The 20335-nt window shown below is 35.2% G+C and overlaps 1 protein-coding gene across 1 annotated transcript in view; it reads right to left on the reverse strand.

Moving 5' to 3' along the window:
* The window catches only part of IntS10 (integrator complex subunit 10), a 212196-nt gene that overhangs the window by 127980 nt on the left and 63881 nt on the right, over nucleotides 1-20335 (reverse strand). Inside the window, exons 8-9 of the mRNA XM_090403768.1 lie at nucleotides 15988-16282; nucleotides 9949-10027 (exon numbers count right to left, since the gene is read on the reverse strand). Of these exons, the coding sequence (XP_090259894.1) occupies nucleotides 9949-10027; nucleotides 15988-16282 (374 nt within the window). The remainder of the gene's footprint in view (nucleotides 1-9948; nucleotides 10028-15987; nucleotides 16283-20335) is intronic.

A 20335-nucleotide genomic window follows, 5' to 3' on the forward strand; every position in this document is an offset into this window, starting at 1 on the left:
TGTTTTGCTAATCTTTCTTCGCCCATTCTGTTTAAGTGACCATACCACCTGAGATTAGCTCTGCTAACGCATTCCTGGATGATTATGAGGACAGATTATGAGTATATGGATTGCAGACTCTCTTAACAGGAGAAAGAGGTCTATAAACTTTTGAATGGGTGTTATAGAATATCAACTGATGAAATTTTTCATTATATGGAAGGTGGCGAGAGAACACGAGGGCATCCATAGGAGGTAAGTTTGTTCAGAGTCAAGAAAGGGGTAAGAGCTAGGTTTTCCACTCAGAGAGCAGTGAGCGAGTGGAATAATTTGCCCTTAGGAGGTAGTGAGTGTATCTATCTAGAGTGAGCTGGTTTGGGTGATTTATAGCCTCCCTCAATGAGTCCTTGACTCCATGGAGATCTCAGATAATAATACAGTGGTGCCTCGCAATTCGACGTCCCACAATTCGAAAGTTGAATTTCACGATGTCATTTGTTATTTCTTGTTGGGCTGCGTTGGTGTTTGCTAGTGCTGTTTGTGCTAATTTTCAATTCTGCATTTTTCAGAAAGTAAAAATGCTGTGTGCATCCGTAGTTGTTATTATTTTTTTGAGTGAAATTTAAGAATGGGTCCAAAGAGGTGAACAGAGGAATAATTCAGGAAAGAAGCACACTTAGTTGAGCATAGAGAAGAAGAAAGAATTGTAGATAAAGTGAAGAAAGGTAGAACAATTACAGATGTAGCTCAAGAGTATGGCATTCCTAGGTCAACTACGGCAACTGAGAGAAGATTATAGGTGCTAAGGTGTCTGCTAGTGCAATGAAGGGATGGAAAAGCTGCTTGTCACCTGGATTAGAGCAAGACAGATGAGGGGAGATCCAGTAACTCAGGCAATGATCTGTGAGAAGGCTAGGTTAATTTTTGAAGAATTGCAGAAGAAAACTCCAGGATGTACCTCAGATCAAACTGAGGAATTCAAAGCAAGTCGAGGCTAGTTTCACAAATTCCAAGGTAGACCAAGCATCCATAGAATTCTCAGACAGGGGGAAGCTGCTAGTGCAGATAAAAGAGGCTGCAGAAAGGTTTGTGAAAAAATTTGAAGATTTAATCAGGAAGGAAGGCTACCTGCTACAGCAAATTTTTAAAGGGGATGAAACTGGGTTATTTTGGAAGCACTTGCCAAATCGAACTTAAATCATGCAAGAAGAAGTGAAGCTCCCAGGACATAAGCCTATGAAAGATAGGCTTACTTTGTTATTGCCAGCAAATGTAATCAGAGACTTAAGCCACTTTTGGTCTACCACTCAGAAAATCCTCGGTGCTTTGGGAAGAAAATCGATAAGTTCAATCAATAAGCTTGAAAATCAAAAGCAGCTGCAGCCATGTGAGAGATCATTTCGATGGCGAAGAATCTCGATACAGAAGAGGTTGATGTAGAAGAATTTGCGGAGGATCACAATGACAAACTGACCATGGAAGAATTCAGAGCACTCAGCGAACAGCTAACAAAGGAGAGAGAAAGAGGAATTTAACCTGAAGAAGAGGATGGCAGGGAAAAGGGGCTGATGCCAACATCTGCCATTAAAGAACTTTTATTCTATTGGGAGAAGGTGTAGTCTGTTTGTTTGTTTGGAATGACACCCCAACACTGCTGATGTGAATAGAATGACAGACTTGTTCAACAACATCATCATGCATCACTTCAAAACCATTTTGAAAAAGAGGGAGAAACAGTCCGCCCTTGATCAGTTCCTCATCCCTGTTCAAGCAAAGAGGAGACGAGAAGAGGTAGAACAGGATAAACAAGACTCCCTTCCAACATCTAAGGCTCAACGGATTGTATGCATTGTGTATACAATAGTGTATTTTGTAATTTAGTGTGCTATACAATAGTAAAATACCTAAAGTAAAATAAATAATATGGTATATTTCTCTCCCACTCCCCCATTAGGGGAAGTGGGATGGGGGTCCGACAAGGAATTAATCTATTTTCTATAGACTTATATGAGAAATACTGTCCAGCAATTTGACATTAGTTTGGCGACAGATTAGTGTCAAATTGCGAGGCACCACTGTATCAATATGGATACTTTGCCAAATTATGCATAAAGAAGAATTAACACAGACTAAGTGCAATTAGCAAGAGCAGACTGTTAAATAGTAGAGCATTGCATAGTATATGGTAACCAGGTCCCAAAAGTAATGTCGTTTTTTTATACTGTACTCATTCAAAAGTGTCTCAGCTTGTCTTAATATGAATTTTTAAAGCTTTATAAGTACTTGTTGTCGTTTAATTCTGACAGTATATATCAGAACACAGAATTATAAGTAAATAATTATTTATTGACTTATTGCTGATATTTCGCTGGTGTTATAACCAGCATCTTCAGAGCACAAAAACACAGTTTGTTACAGTATGCAAGACTACAACAACATGGTGTAACAAAGGGACTAGTTTAACAAAATTGTAGCAACAACACAAAGACTGAAGTCCTAATGAGACGCCCTCTATTTAAATATATATATATATATATATATATATATATATGTTGTACCAATAACACAAAGACTGAAGTCCTAAAAAAAAAAAAAATGAGAGAGAAAGAATGTACTAGTTATGTCATAAGATGACTGTCTAACAAATCTTAGGCAAATTTATACAACCATATTTGTTGAAATTCAGAGTATGTTTCAGGGCTTCTTGCTTCTAAGAACAATCTCTCTGACTTGTAAAAGCTTCTGTGCAGTACTTTTGTTTTCTTCCAGTTGATCCTGTGTGCAGGGGTATCCAAAGCATGGGCTGATAGGCCCGACTTGCCATAGTGCCCGATGTATCTTTTATGTTCACTGATGCGGATATCCACAGTTCTTCCTGTACAAACCCTAGTAGGCTTGATCGCACAAGCAGGGTACTTCGTAGACTCCTGAATGTGATAAAGGAGGGATGCTGATTTTGGGCGAAAGTTGCTAATTTGACACAGAGTCTGAATAGTGCCTTTAACGTATGGGATGGTGACTGTTTTGTTGTAGTTCTCTGTGGTGGATAGTGTGGGGGTTTCTTAGAAGCATTTAATATTTTGTTTATCTTATGGGGATTATAGCCATTGGCCAAGAAGGTGTGCCATAAGTGAGCCAGTTCAGCAGCATTGTCATTGGAAGAGATTGCTCTCGCTCTGTGTGGTTAGCATTTTTAAGATACCATACTGTTGAGAAGGGTGATGGTGTGATTGCAAATATCTCACTGTATATGTGGATATTCTAAAAACTGAGAATAATAAGGACCCATCTGGAAGACGTGTGATTAGTGTATCCCGGAAGGGCAGACAGTTATTAGTTTCCGGTTCCATTGTAAAGTGTATTTTTGGATGTTGGCTATTTAAATACGCTAAGAACGTATCCAATGTGCCTGGGCCATGTGGCCAAATAGCAAGCACATCATCAACATACATAATAAATAACGGAAAAACTCACGTAGAAATATTATTTAATAGTATAATTTTCGCCTGTGTGTCACAGGCATCTTCAGTACAATTAGGCACAAAAATTAAACATTAACTGACAATTCCAAAAAGCGCCACCTAAGTAGCTGGTGTAAGATAACTAAAAAGGTCAATAACTTTCCTAAAAAAAAAAAAAAAAAAAAAAAAAAAAAAAAAAAATTTAATACAATAAAAAGTTAGGAAAGATTAGCTGATTTGTAAAGTACTATCTCCCATAAAGGGGATAGACGTAAGCCGTCGGATCTGTTTAAGTTAGGAGAATGAAGTAGAGTTTCACATGCTTCTTTATAAAGCCATTCCATGAGAAACTGACTTTTGTGAAGAACTCTTGTCTTTCTCCAATGAACTCTGTGTCTAGTGAAGATGGCATGCTCTGCAAGTCCAGACTTTTCAGGTTTAAAGTATTCAATATAAGATTGGTGTTCTTCTAGCCGAATGAAGGCAGATCTTCCTGTTTGTCCGAAATAACATAATCCACAAGAGCATAGAATCTGGTAGACACCTGGATGATTAAGATGTGGAAGCTTGTCCTTTGGAGAAGCGAGAAAGGTGGAGATTTTTCTAAACGGTCGAAAGGCAACAAAAATATTCAGTGGTTTTAAAATTTTTGCTATACGTTCACTGATGCCTTGTATATAAGGGATGGTAATGCGCGTTATTTCCTCTGTGTTTGAAGAGGGAGACATATTAAATCTACTCAAAGTTCTTTTAATGAAGCAATTCTTATAGCCATTAGATAGAAAGGAAGAAGTTATATATCGTATTTCTTTCTGTAAAAGATCGTCTGTAGAACAAAAGGAGTGGGCCCGATGAACCAGTGTTTTAATAGTTCCTGCCTTTTACAGAAAGAAATACGATATATAACTTCTTCCTTTCTATCTAATGGCTATAAGAATTGCTTCATTAAAAGAACTTTGAGTAGATTTAATATGTCTCCCTCTTCAAACACAGAGGAAATAACACGCATTACCATCCCTTATATACAAGGCATCAGTGAATGTATAGCAAAAATTTTAAAACCACTGAATATTTTTGTTGCCTTTCGACCGTTTAGAAAAATCTCCACCTTTCTCGCTTCTCCAAAGGACAAGCTTCCACATCTTAATCATCCAGGTGTCTACCAGATTCCGTGCTCTTGTGGATTATGTTATTTCGGACAAACAGGAAGATCTGCCTCCATTCGGCTAGAAGAACACCAATCTTATATTGAATACTTTAAACCTGAAAAGTCTGGACTTGCAGAGCATGCCATCTTCACTAGACACAGAGTTCATTGGAGAAAGACAAGAGTTCTTCACAAAAGTCAGTTTCTCATGGAACGCCTTTATAAAGAAGCATGTGAAACTCTACTTCATTCTCCTAACTTAAACAGATCCGACGGCTTACGTCTATCCCCTTTATGGGAGATAGTACTTTACAAATCAGCTAATCTTTCCTAACTTTTTATTGTATTAATTTTTTTTTTTTTTTTTTTTTTTTTTTTTTTTAGGAAAGTTATTGATCTTTTTAGTTATCTTACACCAGCTACTTAGGTGGCGCTTTTTGGAATTGTCAGTTAATGTTTAATTTTTGTGCCTAATTGTACTGAAGATGCCTGTGACACACAGGCGAAAATTATACTATTAAATAATATTTCTACGTGAGTTTTTCCGTTATTTATTATGTATAGTTATGTCTACTCGCGGTTTACCTCTTTTAAAACATCATCAACATAGCATAGCCAAAGTGTTGGTTTGAGGGTGGTGCATTGATAGTTAGTTTTTCCAGGTGTTCTATGTAGAAGTTGGTAAGGGGGAAGCCCATAGCTGTCCCATCTAATTGTTTGTATATTTTCCCTTACCATGTGAAATATCCTGAATGTATTGTTAATTTAAATAGTTGAAATATATCAGGTGGGAAAGTGTGACTTTAGCAGATTAAGGGTTTCAATTAGTGGTACATTTGTTAATAGTGAGGTGATATCAAAGCTCGCCATTAAGTCTGAGCTTTTTAAGGTATGGTGTTCTAAAATACTTTTTAAGTGGGCATAATTTGTCAAAAAAAGTATTTTGACAAAGGAGGGAGAATTGTTTGTGAGAGTGCCTAGTAGCCTGGCTAAATGTCTAGCCAGTTTGTATGTACTATCTACAATAGGGCATAAGGTGTACCTTGTTTGTGAATTTTTGGTGCTCCATATATCCTGGGTGTTTTAACATGGAAGAGCTTGGTTTGTTTACCATTTCTTTGGGTCAGGAAGTAAATTTTTTCAGTAATTTATGCACCTTATTCTTTTGTGTGTTAGTGGGATTGTGATCTATTACTTTGTATGTTGACTGATCTTGTAAAAGCGTGTGCATTTTGTTTTCATATTCTGTTGTATCCATCACCACAGTTGCGTTCCCTTTGTCTGCTTTTGTTAAGATAATCTGGTTATTATTATGTAACTCTTTTAGAGCAATGATTTCCTTATGAGGGATATTATTTCTGGGAGGCTTAGACTAGATTAGAATGTTGGTCATATCTAAACATATGTTACTAGCTATTGCTGGAGGCAGGTCGTATATTCCCTGTTTGACCAAAGCCATTATTTCGGCTTTTGGAACTTGTTTGGGAGTAACGGCAAAATTGTGCCCCCCAACTTAAAGCACTAATGGATTCTTTGGTTAAGGTGAGCGATTATAAATTCACAATGATGCGATCTTGTTGTAATTGCACTTGTGTAGCACTGCATTGTTGGATATTTTTAAACTTTTTCTGGAGCCAGTTTTGGACTATAATGAATTCTTTTCTAGCCATTTCCCCCTGATATATTTAAACAATCTAAATTCACAATACATGCAGGATATTTCACATGGAAAGGGAAAATATACAAACAATTAGATGGGACAGCTATGGGCTTCCCCCTTAGCCAACTTCAACATAGAACACCCGGAAAAACTAACTATCAATACAGCCACCCTCAACCAACACTTTGGCTACACTATGTTGGCGATGTGCTTGCTATTTGGCCACATGGCTCTGGCACATTGGATACATTCTTAGTGCATTTAAATAGTGAACATCCAAAAATCCACTCTGCAATGGAACTGGAAGCTAATAACTGTCTGCCCTTCCTGGATACACTAATCACACATCTTCCAGATGGTTCCTTATCACTCTCAGTTTTTAGAAAACCCACACATACAGGAAGATATTTACACAAACAATCACACCACCATCCTTCTCACAGTATGGTATCTTAAAAACGCTAACCCACAGAGCAAAAGCAATCTCTTCCAATGACAATGTTGCTGAACTGGCTCACTTATGGCACACCTTCTTGGCCAATGGCTATAATCCCCATAAGATAAACAAAATATTAAATGCTTCTAAGAAACCCCCACGGAGAACTACAACAACAGTCACCATCCCATACATTAAAGGCACATCGGAAAAGATATCAAGAATTCTCAATAAACATCAACTACGTACTGTATTCAGACCATGTGTCAAATTAGCAACTCTCATCAATTCACCCAAGGACAGCATCTCTCCCTTTATCACATCCAGGAGTCTACGAAGTACCCTGCTGTGCGATCAAGCCTACTAGGATCAAACAGGAAGAACTGTGGACATCCGCATCAGTGAACATAAAAGATACATCTGGCACTATCACTATAGCAAGTCGGGCCTAGCAGGCCATGCTTTGGATACAAGTCCAATACATAGTGGATATACATAGTAGTATATATATATATATATATTTAGATAGAGGGCACCTAATTAGGACTTTAGTCTTTGTGTTGTTGCTACAATTTTGTTAAACTAGTCCCTTTGTTACACCATGTTGTTGTAGTCTTGCGTACTGTAAAAAACTGTGTTTTTGTGCTCTGAAGATGCTGGTTATAACAGTGAAATATCAGCAATAAGTCAATAAATAATTATTTACTTATAATTCTGTGTTCTGATATATACCGTCAAAATTAAAGAACATGAACAACGAACACATAAGCCTTTCTACACTAAGTACTGTTAGGCTGAGGCAGCCTCATTCTAAGGAATTCCACCTTGCGAGAACATCATACATAAGTTATTGTTTTAAATAAGCTTTTATTATTATGGAGATCACTGAAGAGCACATTAGGCACATCATGCTTAGTTCAGAAAAGGCAACAATGCTGCTAACACTGTAAAAATCTGCAAGACGGTAATGGCAATATGTTTTGAACGTGTGAAAGTGGCAGCGATAGTTCCAAAAATATCAACAAGGGGACATTAGCTTGAAAGACTCTCCCCCCCCTCATTATGGGCACCCTTTCTCTCTCAATAATGATATGCAGGAAGCTGCTATTGCAAGAAATACCAATGCAATGGTTGAAGATTTAGCAAAAGATTTTAATCCAAAGTGGTTACTATACAAGAATGTTAAGTGTTGAAGGTAGTGGATTCATTCAAGGGAACAGGTTAAACCTCAGCCAAAACAAGACCTTCACCCTCAGAAGGTTTTGTTAAGCATTTGGTGGGATGTGGCTGGTATTATACATTTTGAACTCTTGCTACAAAACCAAGCAATCATAGCTGAAGTATACTGTGAACAACTCATTCTTACACTATGAGGGCTTGTGTTATCATGGTGAAAAAAACAACACCCTTTAGATTAACCAGAAAGCTGAAAGAAAAGAGGTGTTTTCTCTGGTTAATCTAAAGGGTATTGTTTTTCACCATGATAATGCAAGCCTTCATAGTGCAAGAATCGCCTGTACCAAGATTGAGGATGGCTGGGAAAATATTCCATTATCTGTGTTCTCCTGATGTTGCACCTTCAGATTACTACTTATTTCAAAGTTTGCAATATTTCATTAAGGAAAAACAATATGTTACATTAGAGCAGTGTTTCTTAGTGTGGGGCATAAGCCCCCACAGGGGGGGACAATTAGAAAATATGTTGCATTTGTCACCTCATATACTGATATACTCAACTATCAGCGTTGAGGTGGGGCATCAAAATCTTTGAGGCATTGAGATGGGGCATGATCCAAAAAAAACGTTGGGAAATGCTGCATTAGAGGCAATGAAATTGAGGTTATGTGACTTCTTTGTCTCCAAACTTCCTCAATTCCATACAAATGGCATTATGAAACTTTCATGTCAGAAGGGCATTGCTGATTCAAATGGAGAATATATACTTGATTAAATTAGCAAGTGATTTAGCTTTTATATCCTTTCAAAACTTAATGCTAAAAACGACATTACTTTTGGGATGACCTGATATAGCAACCCCCCCCCCTCCAAGGACCAGAAAAATAGTTTATTATAGTGCAAGCTTTGCTGTAGATTTATCTTTTCTCTTAGCAAAGAGAAATGATATATCTTCCCTACATTCCATTCTCTAGTGAGGGAAAAAGAAATCCTTACATCAAAGCTATATCCTATTTATAACATGGTTAGAGAACAAATTCATAATACTTTTAATACAGCAATTGTGGTGACATAAGCAACAAGTTTATCATAAGCGTTTGTTATATTAAGGCTAATATCCTGGATTACTACAGTCCTAATTATAGTTTATAACGAACTCTTAGAATAAAAGGTTATGTGGGCAAAATATGTGCTATCCATATTCTTGGGATTTTTAGAATATCGCATTGTTAAGATTAGGGAGGTCTGTGTAGCTCAGTGGAAGTGAAGTTTGGCTTCACAGCACTAGGTTGCCCTAAGAAAGACCTGAGTTCGATTCTAGTCACTGACTAGAGGAACTTTTTCTAACCCTTTCTTTGACTGGTTCCCAAGTTAGTCTATCTCTGGCATAAGCAAGCAAGTTTTTTTTCCGAAGAAATTTGGGTTTTTCATCCTATAAACTAAAAAAAAATTTACCAGAGAATCCACACTATTTCAGCCAAAAACATATTGAGTTGAGGACCATGAAAGGTAGAACTTGTTTGTATACTGGATGCTACTTAAAATTAGTGATAGTCTTGGGCCAGCTATCTGTGATGGGCTACTGGTGGAGGTTGAAGTGCCCACTCAGTCTCCAGTTAGATAGGGCTAAAACAGTCTTGCTTATTTCCTAGAAGTGAATAAAAAGTTTTTTTATGAAGGCTACAAAATTTATGTTCAAGTTGACAACACTGATGGAATAAAAAAATATTAATGTTTATGTTAGACTAGAAATTAGTCATATTATGAGCTGTTTGAAAATATCAATATTTTATTTATTTATTTTGTGTACATGAAATTAGCAGGGGAGGAGGGGGCATGCAGGGAAGTTCTGGAGGCCTGCATATACATTTAGGTTGCTCAGCTCTACATGAAATTATTATACTCAAATTAGCACAGCTCACTCACAGTTTTTAGTGAAGACTGTAAATACCTAATTATACTGAATCTATCAAACTAGTGAAACTCTTAAGGACCTGATGTCTATTTATGGTGTGTGTGTGTGTGCATGCGCTCATGCACATGAATATAGGCAATTTAACAAATATTACAAATTATAAATACACATTACCTGTAAACCAATCAGGATTTATCACTTTTCCAAAATGATACAGACATCGTAAGAATAACACTGTTGCACAAAAGAAAACCTGTAGTTTTAAAAGATATTTAATTTAAAATAACTTGAGAAAATGAAACTTAAGCAGGTCTAAATTATCACTGTTTTATAAGAAATTTGCATTTTATAATTATGTAAAAATTGTTATGTATTTATGTAGTATTAAGCAAAGGCTTGAAACTGCAAAAAGTTACAATCAGAAATTAAAAAATTTTCTTGAGAGAGAGAGAATTTAAAAAAAAATGTTGTCAGTTTAAAAATATGTTGTTTAACAACATCTTCAACCTCCATGTGACTTCAAACCCTGTGTTTCACTATTTATTCAGTAATATCTTCATTGGAAAATTCTGTAACATATTATCTGAGATTAGCTCTACTAGATAATCCTCAATTCTAACAAAGTCAAGTTCTTTCCTAATACTCCCATTTTTAATATGATACTGACATGTATTCCATTTGTTCACTCCTCTAATCTTTCTCATAACTTTTATATCTGTGGCCTCCAGTCTTCAATCAAGTATTTTATTTCTAACCAAGCTTTTATATCAGTAAGTTAAAACTGGTTTGAACAGTCTTGTATACAGCAGTATTTTGACAAATTTCTCTCTTATTTCATACACATTTATTGACTTCTTACCATATCAGCTGAAATGTTTTACTTGTTCTATAGATTCTCTATTCAGGATATAGCAGATGTTTTCAGTGTTCCTGCCCATTTTCATAGTATTTTTCTTTTTACTGATGATTTTCATACCAAATTTATTACAGCGGTTATTCAATTTAGCCAGGTAATCTTGAAGACTTGTACTGGATTTATTTAGAAGTATAACATCATCAGTAATAAAGTCCACATTTACAATTTTGATATCAAGTTAACACCAGTTGCCTTTATAATGTGATCCATACAAATGAATAAATAGTGGAGATAATGTGCACCCTTTTCTCATACCTGCTGACTTACAACTTAAATAGAGACTATGTATTGCTCAGTATAATATTCCATTTACACCATATAACTGTAGTGTTTTGGACAGTTTTTTCTCTTGATATCTTGTATGATGAGTTCTTGACTCCCTGAAGTTTCATTTAATAATAATAATAAAAAAAAAAACAAAGGAGGGGGACAGTGATGCTAAGTATATTGGATAAACTGAATACAGCGAGGATAAATAGCTATGATTGCAATTTATTAACAGTTTTTCATGTAGTAGTGAGTTTAAAGCTATACATCAAATCCATGATGGGTGCTGGGGGGGGGGAGTACTACAGACCTAGTAGATCAGCTGCTAGTGATGATTAAATGCATCTCCAAATAAACCTAATGGATACTAAATGATCAATAATCATGAGACATTAATTATCTGAATATTGACTGGGTAGCATTGAAATTTCATGAATTGAAAGGATGAATTTATTGAACTGCTTGACAACTTCTTTAAGCAATATGTGACAGAAGGAACTCAACGTCAAAGGGTATTAGACCTGATCATAGTTTTAGAGGGGATTTCAGTAGAAGATGTAACTGTTCTGCCTCCATTTGGTGACAGTGATCATGATATACTAACCTGAAAAATGGCTCAGCATATGGATATTTCATTTAGAAAAGGTTGCAGGCTGAATCAAAGCAGGAAATGATGACCAACTGAGGAGAATACTAGGTAAGATCCATGGTATCAGTTTGACAGATGGGAAAGATATCATCAATGCATGGGAACTATTTAAAAATTACATCAATGATGCAATATTAGAATTTGTCCCTAGAGTGCAAGAAATAAAAAGAATTGGAACGAAATGGATGTGCAATCATATTAAGTAAGAAATTCTTAAGAAAAAGATGATGTGGAACTGTGTGCATTAAGGATGATGTCAGTTTGAAAATTACAAGGAGCAGGCTAGAACAGGTACAACTATTGCATGGAAAGCTAAGTGCAAGTATGAAAAGAAACTGGCTCTACAAGCTGAAGACAATCCAAAAGAACTCTATTATTACATTGAAAGTAAAAGAAAGAATGAATGAAACATACTATTTGATTTTTAAGACCATGGATTTAATAAACATTTATACATAATTGTCTACTAGTATCGCTAGTTGTAACTGTCTAACTTTGTCAAGACGAGAAAGGTTATGCTAGTATTAAATGCAAAACACAAAAGAATTTTGTTTTTTTGCATTTAATACTAGCATAACCTTTCTCGTCTTGACAAAGCTAGACATTTACAACTAGCAAAACTAATAGACGATTATGTATAAATGTTTATTAGAAAGAATGAATGTGAAAGAATGTTAAACTAATGAGCGCCCATTTTGCTAAAAGCTACCTGTATATTGGAGGAAGAAATGTTGTATATGAGATGAGGTACTAGAGCTGTTGCATAAACTTAATATGAATTTGATAAAAGAACCAATGGGATATCAGCATGAATGCTAAAAGAATGTGTTCAGATCAACTGGCTATGCCTATGAAATGATTTCACAGGAGTCAAAAGAAAGTATGATAATCCCATTGCATAAAAGTGGTGCAGAGACTGATATGTCTAACTCTATCAATATTTTTGGAATGGTGAATATTTTGGAAAAAGTTGGTAAGAGCTTGCATACAAAAATGGGTTGACAAAGAATCTATACTTTGTGTAGGTTTACACTAAGGAAAGGTCATGATTGAGCAATTTCACATTATATAATAACGTTATGATTCAGGGCAGTAAAACAGAATGGATACACTAGGATACTTCTGGACTTGGCTAAATTTTTTTTTGACAGGATACAGCATATAAGGCAGTTACATAAGTTGCGAGATATGGGACTGAATTATAAACTATTAACTTGGATAAGAGGATAGTTAACTGACAAATATCAAAAAGTGATGTGTGAGGGGATGCGAGTTTGTAATATTTAAGGTGATCAGTGGTGTACCACAGGAATCAGTCCTTGGTTCTGATGATGCAAAGATATGTAGAGTAATCAGAAATGATGACATGCAGTTGAATAGGCTAGAATGTGAGTGTGTGAAAATGGCTGTCAGTTCAATGCTAATAAATGTACAGTTATGTGCTTTGCTGTAATGAGAAATTCTATGGCGTATTGCTGGGATTATGCTGGAAGAAACTGACCCAGTTAGGGAAGTTGAAATTCAGAGACCATATAGTAAAGATTGTAATGCTTGAACAAAAACTGGTGTGTAAGGATAAGGAAATCATTTTATCTCTTCACAAGATCTTGATATGACTACAACTGGATTACTGTGCACAGATTTGGTCTTCTGGTTTCTGAAGTGATGCAAATACACTGTAGGGATATAAAGGAGAGTATTAAAGATGATATTAGGACTGTGTAGATTATGAGAACAGATTGCAAATTTGAAGACCTCAGATACAGGCACAAAGGAGAGCGATATGGCAGAGACCCACAAATTTATGAAAGGGTCATGCAAAGATACCAGTAGATGAAATTTTTAATTTTGTGGGAAGTGGGAGAGGACATCCAAGAAATTTGAGAATGAATCCAGTGAAGAAGGGGATGAGAGATAGATTTTCTCTCAGAGAATGGTGCCTTTACAGGTGGTGAGTGCAGATAGTGTGAATGAATTCACGAAAAGGTTTTACAGCTGGTCTGGGTGATATTTAGCTCCTTGATGAGTCCCTGATTCCCTGGAGGTCCATGGTAATAATAATCATAATGATAATAATAATAATACAGGCAAATCTCAACTTACAAACTTTCACAATACGAACAATTCGTACTTGTAAACATTGCATGGGTTAATAAACTGTGTTCCCAATTAATTTAACAAACACAACACTTTTGAACAATTTACAATGCTCAAAGTTCATTAATAATTTAACAATATATCTTATGAAAAAAAGAAATTTAACTTACAAACACATTTAAGGAACGCACTGTATTCAGAAGTTGGGGTTTGCCTGTAATATTTTGCTGCCTTTTCAATATTCCTGCATTTTTCTGAAAGAGTCTTCCCATATTTTTAAACATAATTTAATTTTCTTAATTTGTTTTTCTGTATTCCATGTGCACATGCTGACTTGCATAATAGGAAATTTTGATATGCTGTTTTCTTTCAGGACTACCTCTATAATTCCTTGCATCTACAATTAAGTACCAATTTTTCTATCCTTGCTTTACCACCTCATCATATGCTTCCTAGATGAATAAATCAATATTTCTTTCATATTCCATGAGTCAAAAAAATTTCTCTACTTATTCCTTAATGAAATCTTCTGTAGGACCAATAGATACAAATAAGTCTTAACTATCCAGTTTCTTATTTTGAAATCTGCCCATCATTTCTTGAAATTTTTTCTAATATATTTCTCCCATATGTGAAAGGCAGAAAAGTCTATATCAAACAAATGCCATGTGTGGGGAGGGTCAGAAGTAGTGTAATCTGTTGATAATCTTCTTGAACTGTCAAATATTGTAGTCATCTCTATCCTGAACCAGTCTGAAGATACCACTATTAACAATACCATAATTAATAAGACTTGGAAATGCTTCACGAGGGAGGCTGTTCCTCAGAATTGAGATGGAAGGAATGAAACATGACTGGGAATATAAGGTTTGGTGAGTAAGCAGCTTGACAGTAAAGGAATGTTGAGCAGGTTCTCAACATCTATTGCTCAAGTTCCTGTACATCTGGCAGAAATAGAAAGCATAATAGATACAAGTTCTGCTGAACAATGCCTATGGAAATATCTGTAGAAGAAACACTGCAGAAACTGATCTTCTATAGAAAAGTGGCTGAAGAAAGAGCGTTTGTAAGAGAAGTGTCATTAATCAACCAAACTACCCTTTTCTGAACATCATCAAGAATTTTTAGGAAGGTCTGAGGTGCACCAAATATGACAGCAGTATTCCAATGCTGGTCAGATTTGGAATTTATATAGAATAAGTAAATGTTCAGCATAGAGCATCTTGAGTCGAAAAAAGATGCCAAATTTTTTGGAAGCTGTTGATGCTATAGAAGTGATATGATTGTGACAGGAAAGGTTTGGAAGTCAGTCAGTCCATGAAAAGAGATTTGGTCTTGATTATTGAGCTGAGCATTATCAAAAGTAAGTGGAGTAGATCTGAGGTCTTTTTACAAGAAAACATGCAAAACTATGTTTTGGAATCATTGAACTTGACTAGATTGCTTTCACTCTCAAGGATACTATGGAGATCGGTGTTCAGGACACTTATTATTATTATTAAGAGAGACCTCCAGGGATTAATCGAGGGAGGCCACATGTTTGAGATGTTTGAACACTGCAAGGCATGTCATATGAGTATGACTCAGGACACTACCTGCCATTCAAGAAGTTGAACTTATTATTAGCACTGAATACTACAGCTACTCTTTCCTTGATTGCTACTCAATGAATATAACAATATTTACAGTTATTTTTATTATTCAGAAATATATCATCTGTTTTTGCCTTTGTCTCAGTTACACTAATTATGATGCATAGTATTCCTATAATTCTATTATTATTATTCAGAACCTCACCTGTTTTTGCCTTTGTCTCAGTTACACCAATTATGATACATAGTATTCCTGTAATTCTACCCCAAGCTCTTTTCCACTAATGCTTCTAATGTTCATGGTAGCTATATTTAATTCTATTGAGGTTTCTCAGTAGCTGACTTTTCATTGTTTGCCCTGTTTTGGAGGTGTAACTTCCGCACAGTGAACCATGCTATAAGCTGCTACTAGCTTCCATTGCATCATTTATGCAGGATGAAACATTAACAATAATTAACAATAGCCACTACAAATTGGAAGCCTGTCTTTACAAATAGGCAATCCATAAATCACTTCTTAATGACTATGCTTGTCCAGCAGGGTTGACAAATAAAACAAACAGAAAAGGAGGAGATCCTCTAGTACCTCACTAAAAATGTCTGAAAAATATTTATGACCAAAGATATATATATATATATATTTTTTTTTATTTTTAAATTTCATATTACAATTATATTTTAATGAAACTGACCTGCTTATAATGTGTTGCAACAGCTTCATCACTAATAGAACCACTACTACTTCCACTCATAGGTATGTTAATATCAATTCCAGCTATATCTGAATACATTGGCTTTTTCTGAAATACTGACATAATTCTCTGCCAGTGAGATTCTGAAGCAGCAAAAATACCTCTTGAGGATGCAAAAATATCTGCAAGCTCCCAGTTCAGTTTTCGGCCTGCTGCTTCCATCAGAGCAAACAGCTGATCCCATGGTTCTTCTATTGGACCATCCATTTTATACCTTTCTACTGATAACTGAGTGCTACAAAAAAATAATAACGTACCATAAGTCAAAATGCCTTAAATTCCACAATGGTTAAAGCATTTTTCTTTTCCAGTTTAAGCTCTGTTGGGTTTGATGTTTAGAATTATTACTGGGAAAACTGAAGTCATAAGTATCTGTCTGTGTGTTATGATCAATTTGGGTGTGCATGTTAAAGAACATCTGTTGCTCTTTAAACTGTACCACAAAGGCACCGTTTAAACTTTTTCAGTATTTAGGCATACTGGTGTGCTCTCTCTCTCTCTGTGTGTGTGGATGATATTCTGAAGATAACATTGGAAAAGACACTCTTCAGTCCTGTCTGTTGCTTTTATTTCAGTTAAATTAATCTAAGATGAAGCATATTTATTCAGTCTGGTAAGACAGGAGTTCCCATCATATCACTAACAGACAGACAGAATATCTATAATCAGAAAATGGAAGGAAGAGACAAATATCTAGATATTTTGATGTCTATCCCTGAGAATTTGTTTTTATCGTTTATCTATATGTCTGGTGACTTACCTCTGTCATTAATTTATCCCTGAATAAAAGGATAACAGATTTTTCCAGAAGTAGAAAAAAAAATTTATATGATTAAATATAAACTCTTTTAAATATTTATTTAAATGTTTTAACAGACATTTAAATAAATGTCTTGTTATTTAAAATGTTATTTTAAATAACAGACATATCTCAAGTTATTCTTGAGATATGTTTGTATCTCAAGTTATGGTATAATAGGGCAATGTCTCAAAAAAGGAAGGTAACCAGTGGTAACACCTTGCAGAAACTGATCTTATATAGAAAAGTGGCTGAAGAAAGAGAGTTTGTAAGAGAAGTTAAGTGTAATGCAGGGTTACATTCTTGAGCTTTGCTGTTTAACTTATTTGTTAGTAATATTTCATGGAGATTGCATAAGGATCTTCAGTTGTTTGTTGATGTTAATTCTTTTCCAGGAAGATTTGAATAGACTTCTATAGCAAAGATAGTTTTAATATGAAAAAGTGCAAGGTATTGCACTTTGGAGTGCAGAGATATAAAGTTGTGTACTGTATTCTTCAAGAAGTATTTAAAATTCAGATCTGGAATAAAATAAATTTAGTTTAATCCTTTATCCAAGTGTGAGCAAACAAAGTTTGCTCACACTTGGATAAAGGATTAAACTAAATTTATTTTATTAGTATCTTCAGGAAAGAATCTTCAGGACTGGGGTAAGGTGGTACAACACCAGGCAACTCGTTGCAAAGGTGGAGCAAGCTAACATCACTCCTATCTCAGTATCTCCCATAATGCAAAACACATCTCCTTGCGGTTATGTATAATGTTATGCATTAAGGGAAGGGCCACTACCCAGACTAGTTTCGACCTTTATTGAGGTCTCTTCAGTGGGAGCCGGGCCCAAGTGGAGATACCAGGCAGAAGCATTAGCAAGGTCATCTCTACCTATAGGAGTTGCCAAACGGTGTGCCACCTTTTTATTAAATTACTCTGGATTTAGAGAAAGATGTTGAAAGTTTATTTTTCACTTAGTTAGACTATAATAGTTTAATCCTTTATCCAAGTGTGAACAAACAAACTTTGCGCCTGAAAGTATCTTCAGGACTGGGAATTTTCAATTCAGATCTGGGTATGATGGTTGGCAGTGGACTGAAGTTTTAGAGGGTAAATTGCAAGTGTTGCAAATTTTATACACTTCATTGCTGGTATGATCAGGAGTATATTGACAAGTAGAGATAAGGAGATGGTTATGCCACTGTATAACATGTTTTGCAGACTACATATGGCCTACTGTGCTCAAATTAGTTATCTAGTTACACTGTGATGTGGAAACACTGGAGAGGGATCTAGAGAAAAGCGACCAAGACTCTAGAATATTAGTAATGGAAAGAGATTGAAGGAATGTAAATTTCCATTAATTCACCAAGCAGAGTTTGGCGGATTGATGGAAAAGGGGTGATATGACAGATGCTTAAGTTAGCGAGGGGATTATAAAAATAGTCTAAGTGAGAGGGAGATGAATGAGAGGCCATTCATGGAAGTCATGTAAAAGGTGTGGGAAAGAGGAATGTAAGGAGTAGACTTTTTACATGGAGAGTGGTAGGTGAGTAAAACAAAATGCTAGAATGTTCTGCATTTTGTGTGACTGGCATTCACACAAAATGTTCATTTGTGTGAATGCCATTCATATGAGAGATTGCTAGTTAAGTGGATCTTACATAATGAATCTGCTGACTCCATGGGGATTGCTGTAAAATGATAACAATAATATGTTAAATGAATGTACTGAAAAACCATTATGTATGGTTTTCTGATTTCTTGGAATAATTAAATATCAGTTTTTGATGAACTAATGAGCAAAAATCTCAACTAAATTGAAAACAGGAAATCATCATATAGAAATTTTCCTCTTTCTTCATAAATAGTCTCAGTTATTGTTGGATCTATTTTTGATTAAAATGCAATTCGCTCATACACACAGACAGGAGATTAGCTTCCTCCCGTCTCATTCTCTCTTGCAAATAGCTTCCATCAAAGTAAACAGTTGATCCCATGATTTTCTATAGGTCCATTAATTTTATATCCTTATACTTACAATACAGCCTCACAAAGTCCAACACATGTCCAAGCCAGAAGGACAAGTGAGGTTGCAATGGAAATAGTAGGGAATGCATGATGAATGAAAATTCATTAGGAACTCTGAATATTCTGGCTAACAGGGCTCTTGTGAAGCTGCAAGTGAAGTGAAGTCTTGTGAAGTGTGTGTGGAAAGAATGTTAAAAAAAGAAACAAAGGAATCAAAACTGGATGGATATAGATAGTAAGTGTTCTGGGCTAGAAAAGAAACCAAGAATATGAACACTGAACATAACGACACTTAGAGATAAAGTTGAGAAATTAGTGGATATTATGACAGAATTAGATGTTTTGGGTTTAAGTGAAAAAAAAAAAAAAAAAAGAAAGAAAACCAAGAAAGAGGAGCTTAAGAGGAAACTATGTTTTGTCTTGGAAAGGAGCAGATGATCAGTAAAAACGGTGTTGGTTTTATCATCAGTAAAAAAAAAAATAAATGACTGACTGATAAAGTGTGATGGCATTAATGACAGGATAATGAGGATTGTATCTGAAATGTAATGGAAAATAAATTTCACTTTTCCAAGTATATGCATCAAAAAGTTTAGATATGAAAGATGCTTCTCATTATTTGAGAAACATCTGGAGGGTACAATTCAAAATAAGACTGTAATCATCTGAGATCTTAACACATAGTGGAGAGGATAGAACAGGAGTAGAAAAAATTTGAGGGCTATTTTGTTTTAGTCAAAGAAATGATGAAGGACAAAAGTTATTAGATTTTTACATCATAAATGATCTCAAAATTTGAAGCAGTTGATATAAGAAAAGAGACAACCACAGAATCGCAAGTTGAGAAGGTGAGCAAAAACTGATAACAGATTTCATCCTTGAAAACAAGTGGAGCAGGGAAGTCATGGACATCAAAATTTTAGCATCAATTATCTTAGATGGAGATCATCATCTTATAGCCATCTAAATTTAAGATGTGTGTGTGGAAAGAATGTGACAAGAAACAGAGACAGAAAACTGAAGCTGCAGTATTAAAACAGACTAAGGTAAAGCAAGAATATGAGGATCAAGGTCCATAAGTTAATTACAGATGATGTAGAAGAAAAAGAGTGGCAAAATTTTCAGTAGGAACAGTAGAAGAGATGCATGGAAAAACAAGTGAGAACAGAAAAAAAAAAAAAAACACTGGTGGAATGAGAGAGTTAAAGTACTTATGTTAAAAAAATAAAGCTTTTGGGGAGTTCACAAAGACAACATCAAATGATGATAGAATATTGTTTCTAATGAAAAAAATAAAATAAAATAAAAAATTAAGGAGGAAAGATAAAAAATTCAGCTGAATTAACACATAAGTTACAGGAAGATATAAGAAATAATGTACAAGTAAAACACAATGGAAATGAAAGTTTTGATGTCAATGTTAGCAAAATCAAGGAAGATAAAATAAGAAATGCAGACATTAGGAAT

The sequence above is a fragment of the Typopeltis vanoorti genome, chromosome 14, assembly GCF_054136105.1.
Source record: "Typopeltis vanoorti isolate ZY-2024b chromosome 14, IOZ_Tvanoo_1.0, whole genome shotgun sequence".
NCBI lineage: Eukaryota > Metazoa > Arthropoda > Arachnida > Uropygi > Thelyphonidae > Typopeltis > Typopeltis vanoorti.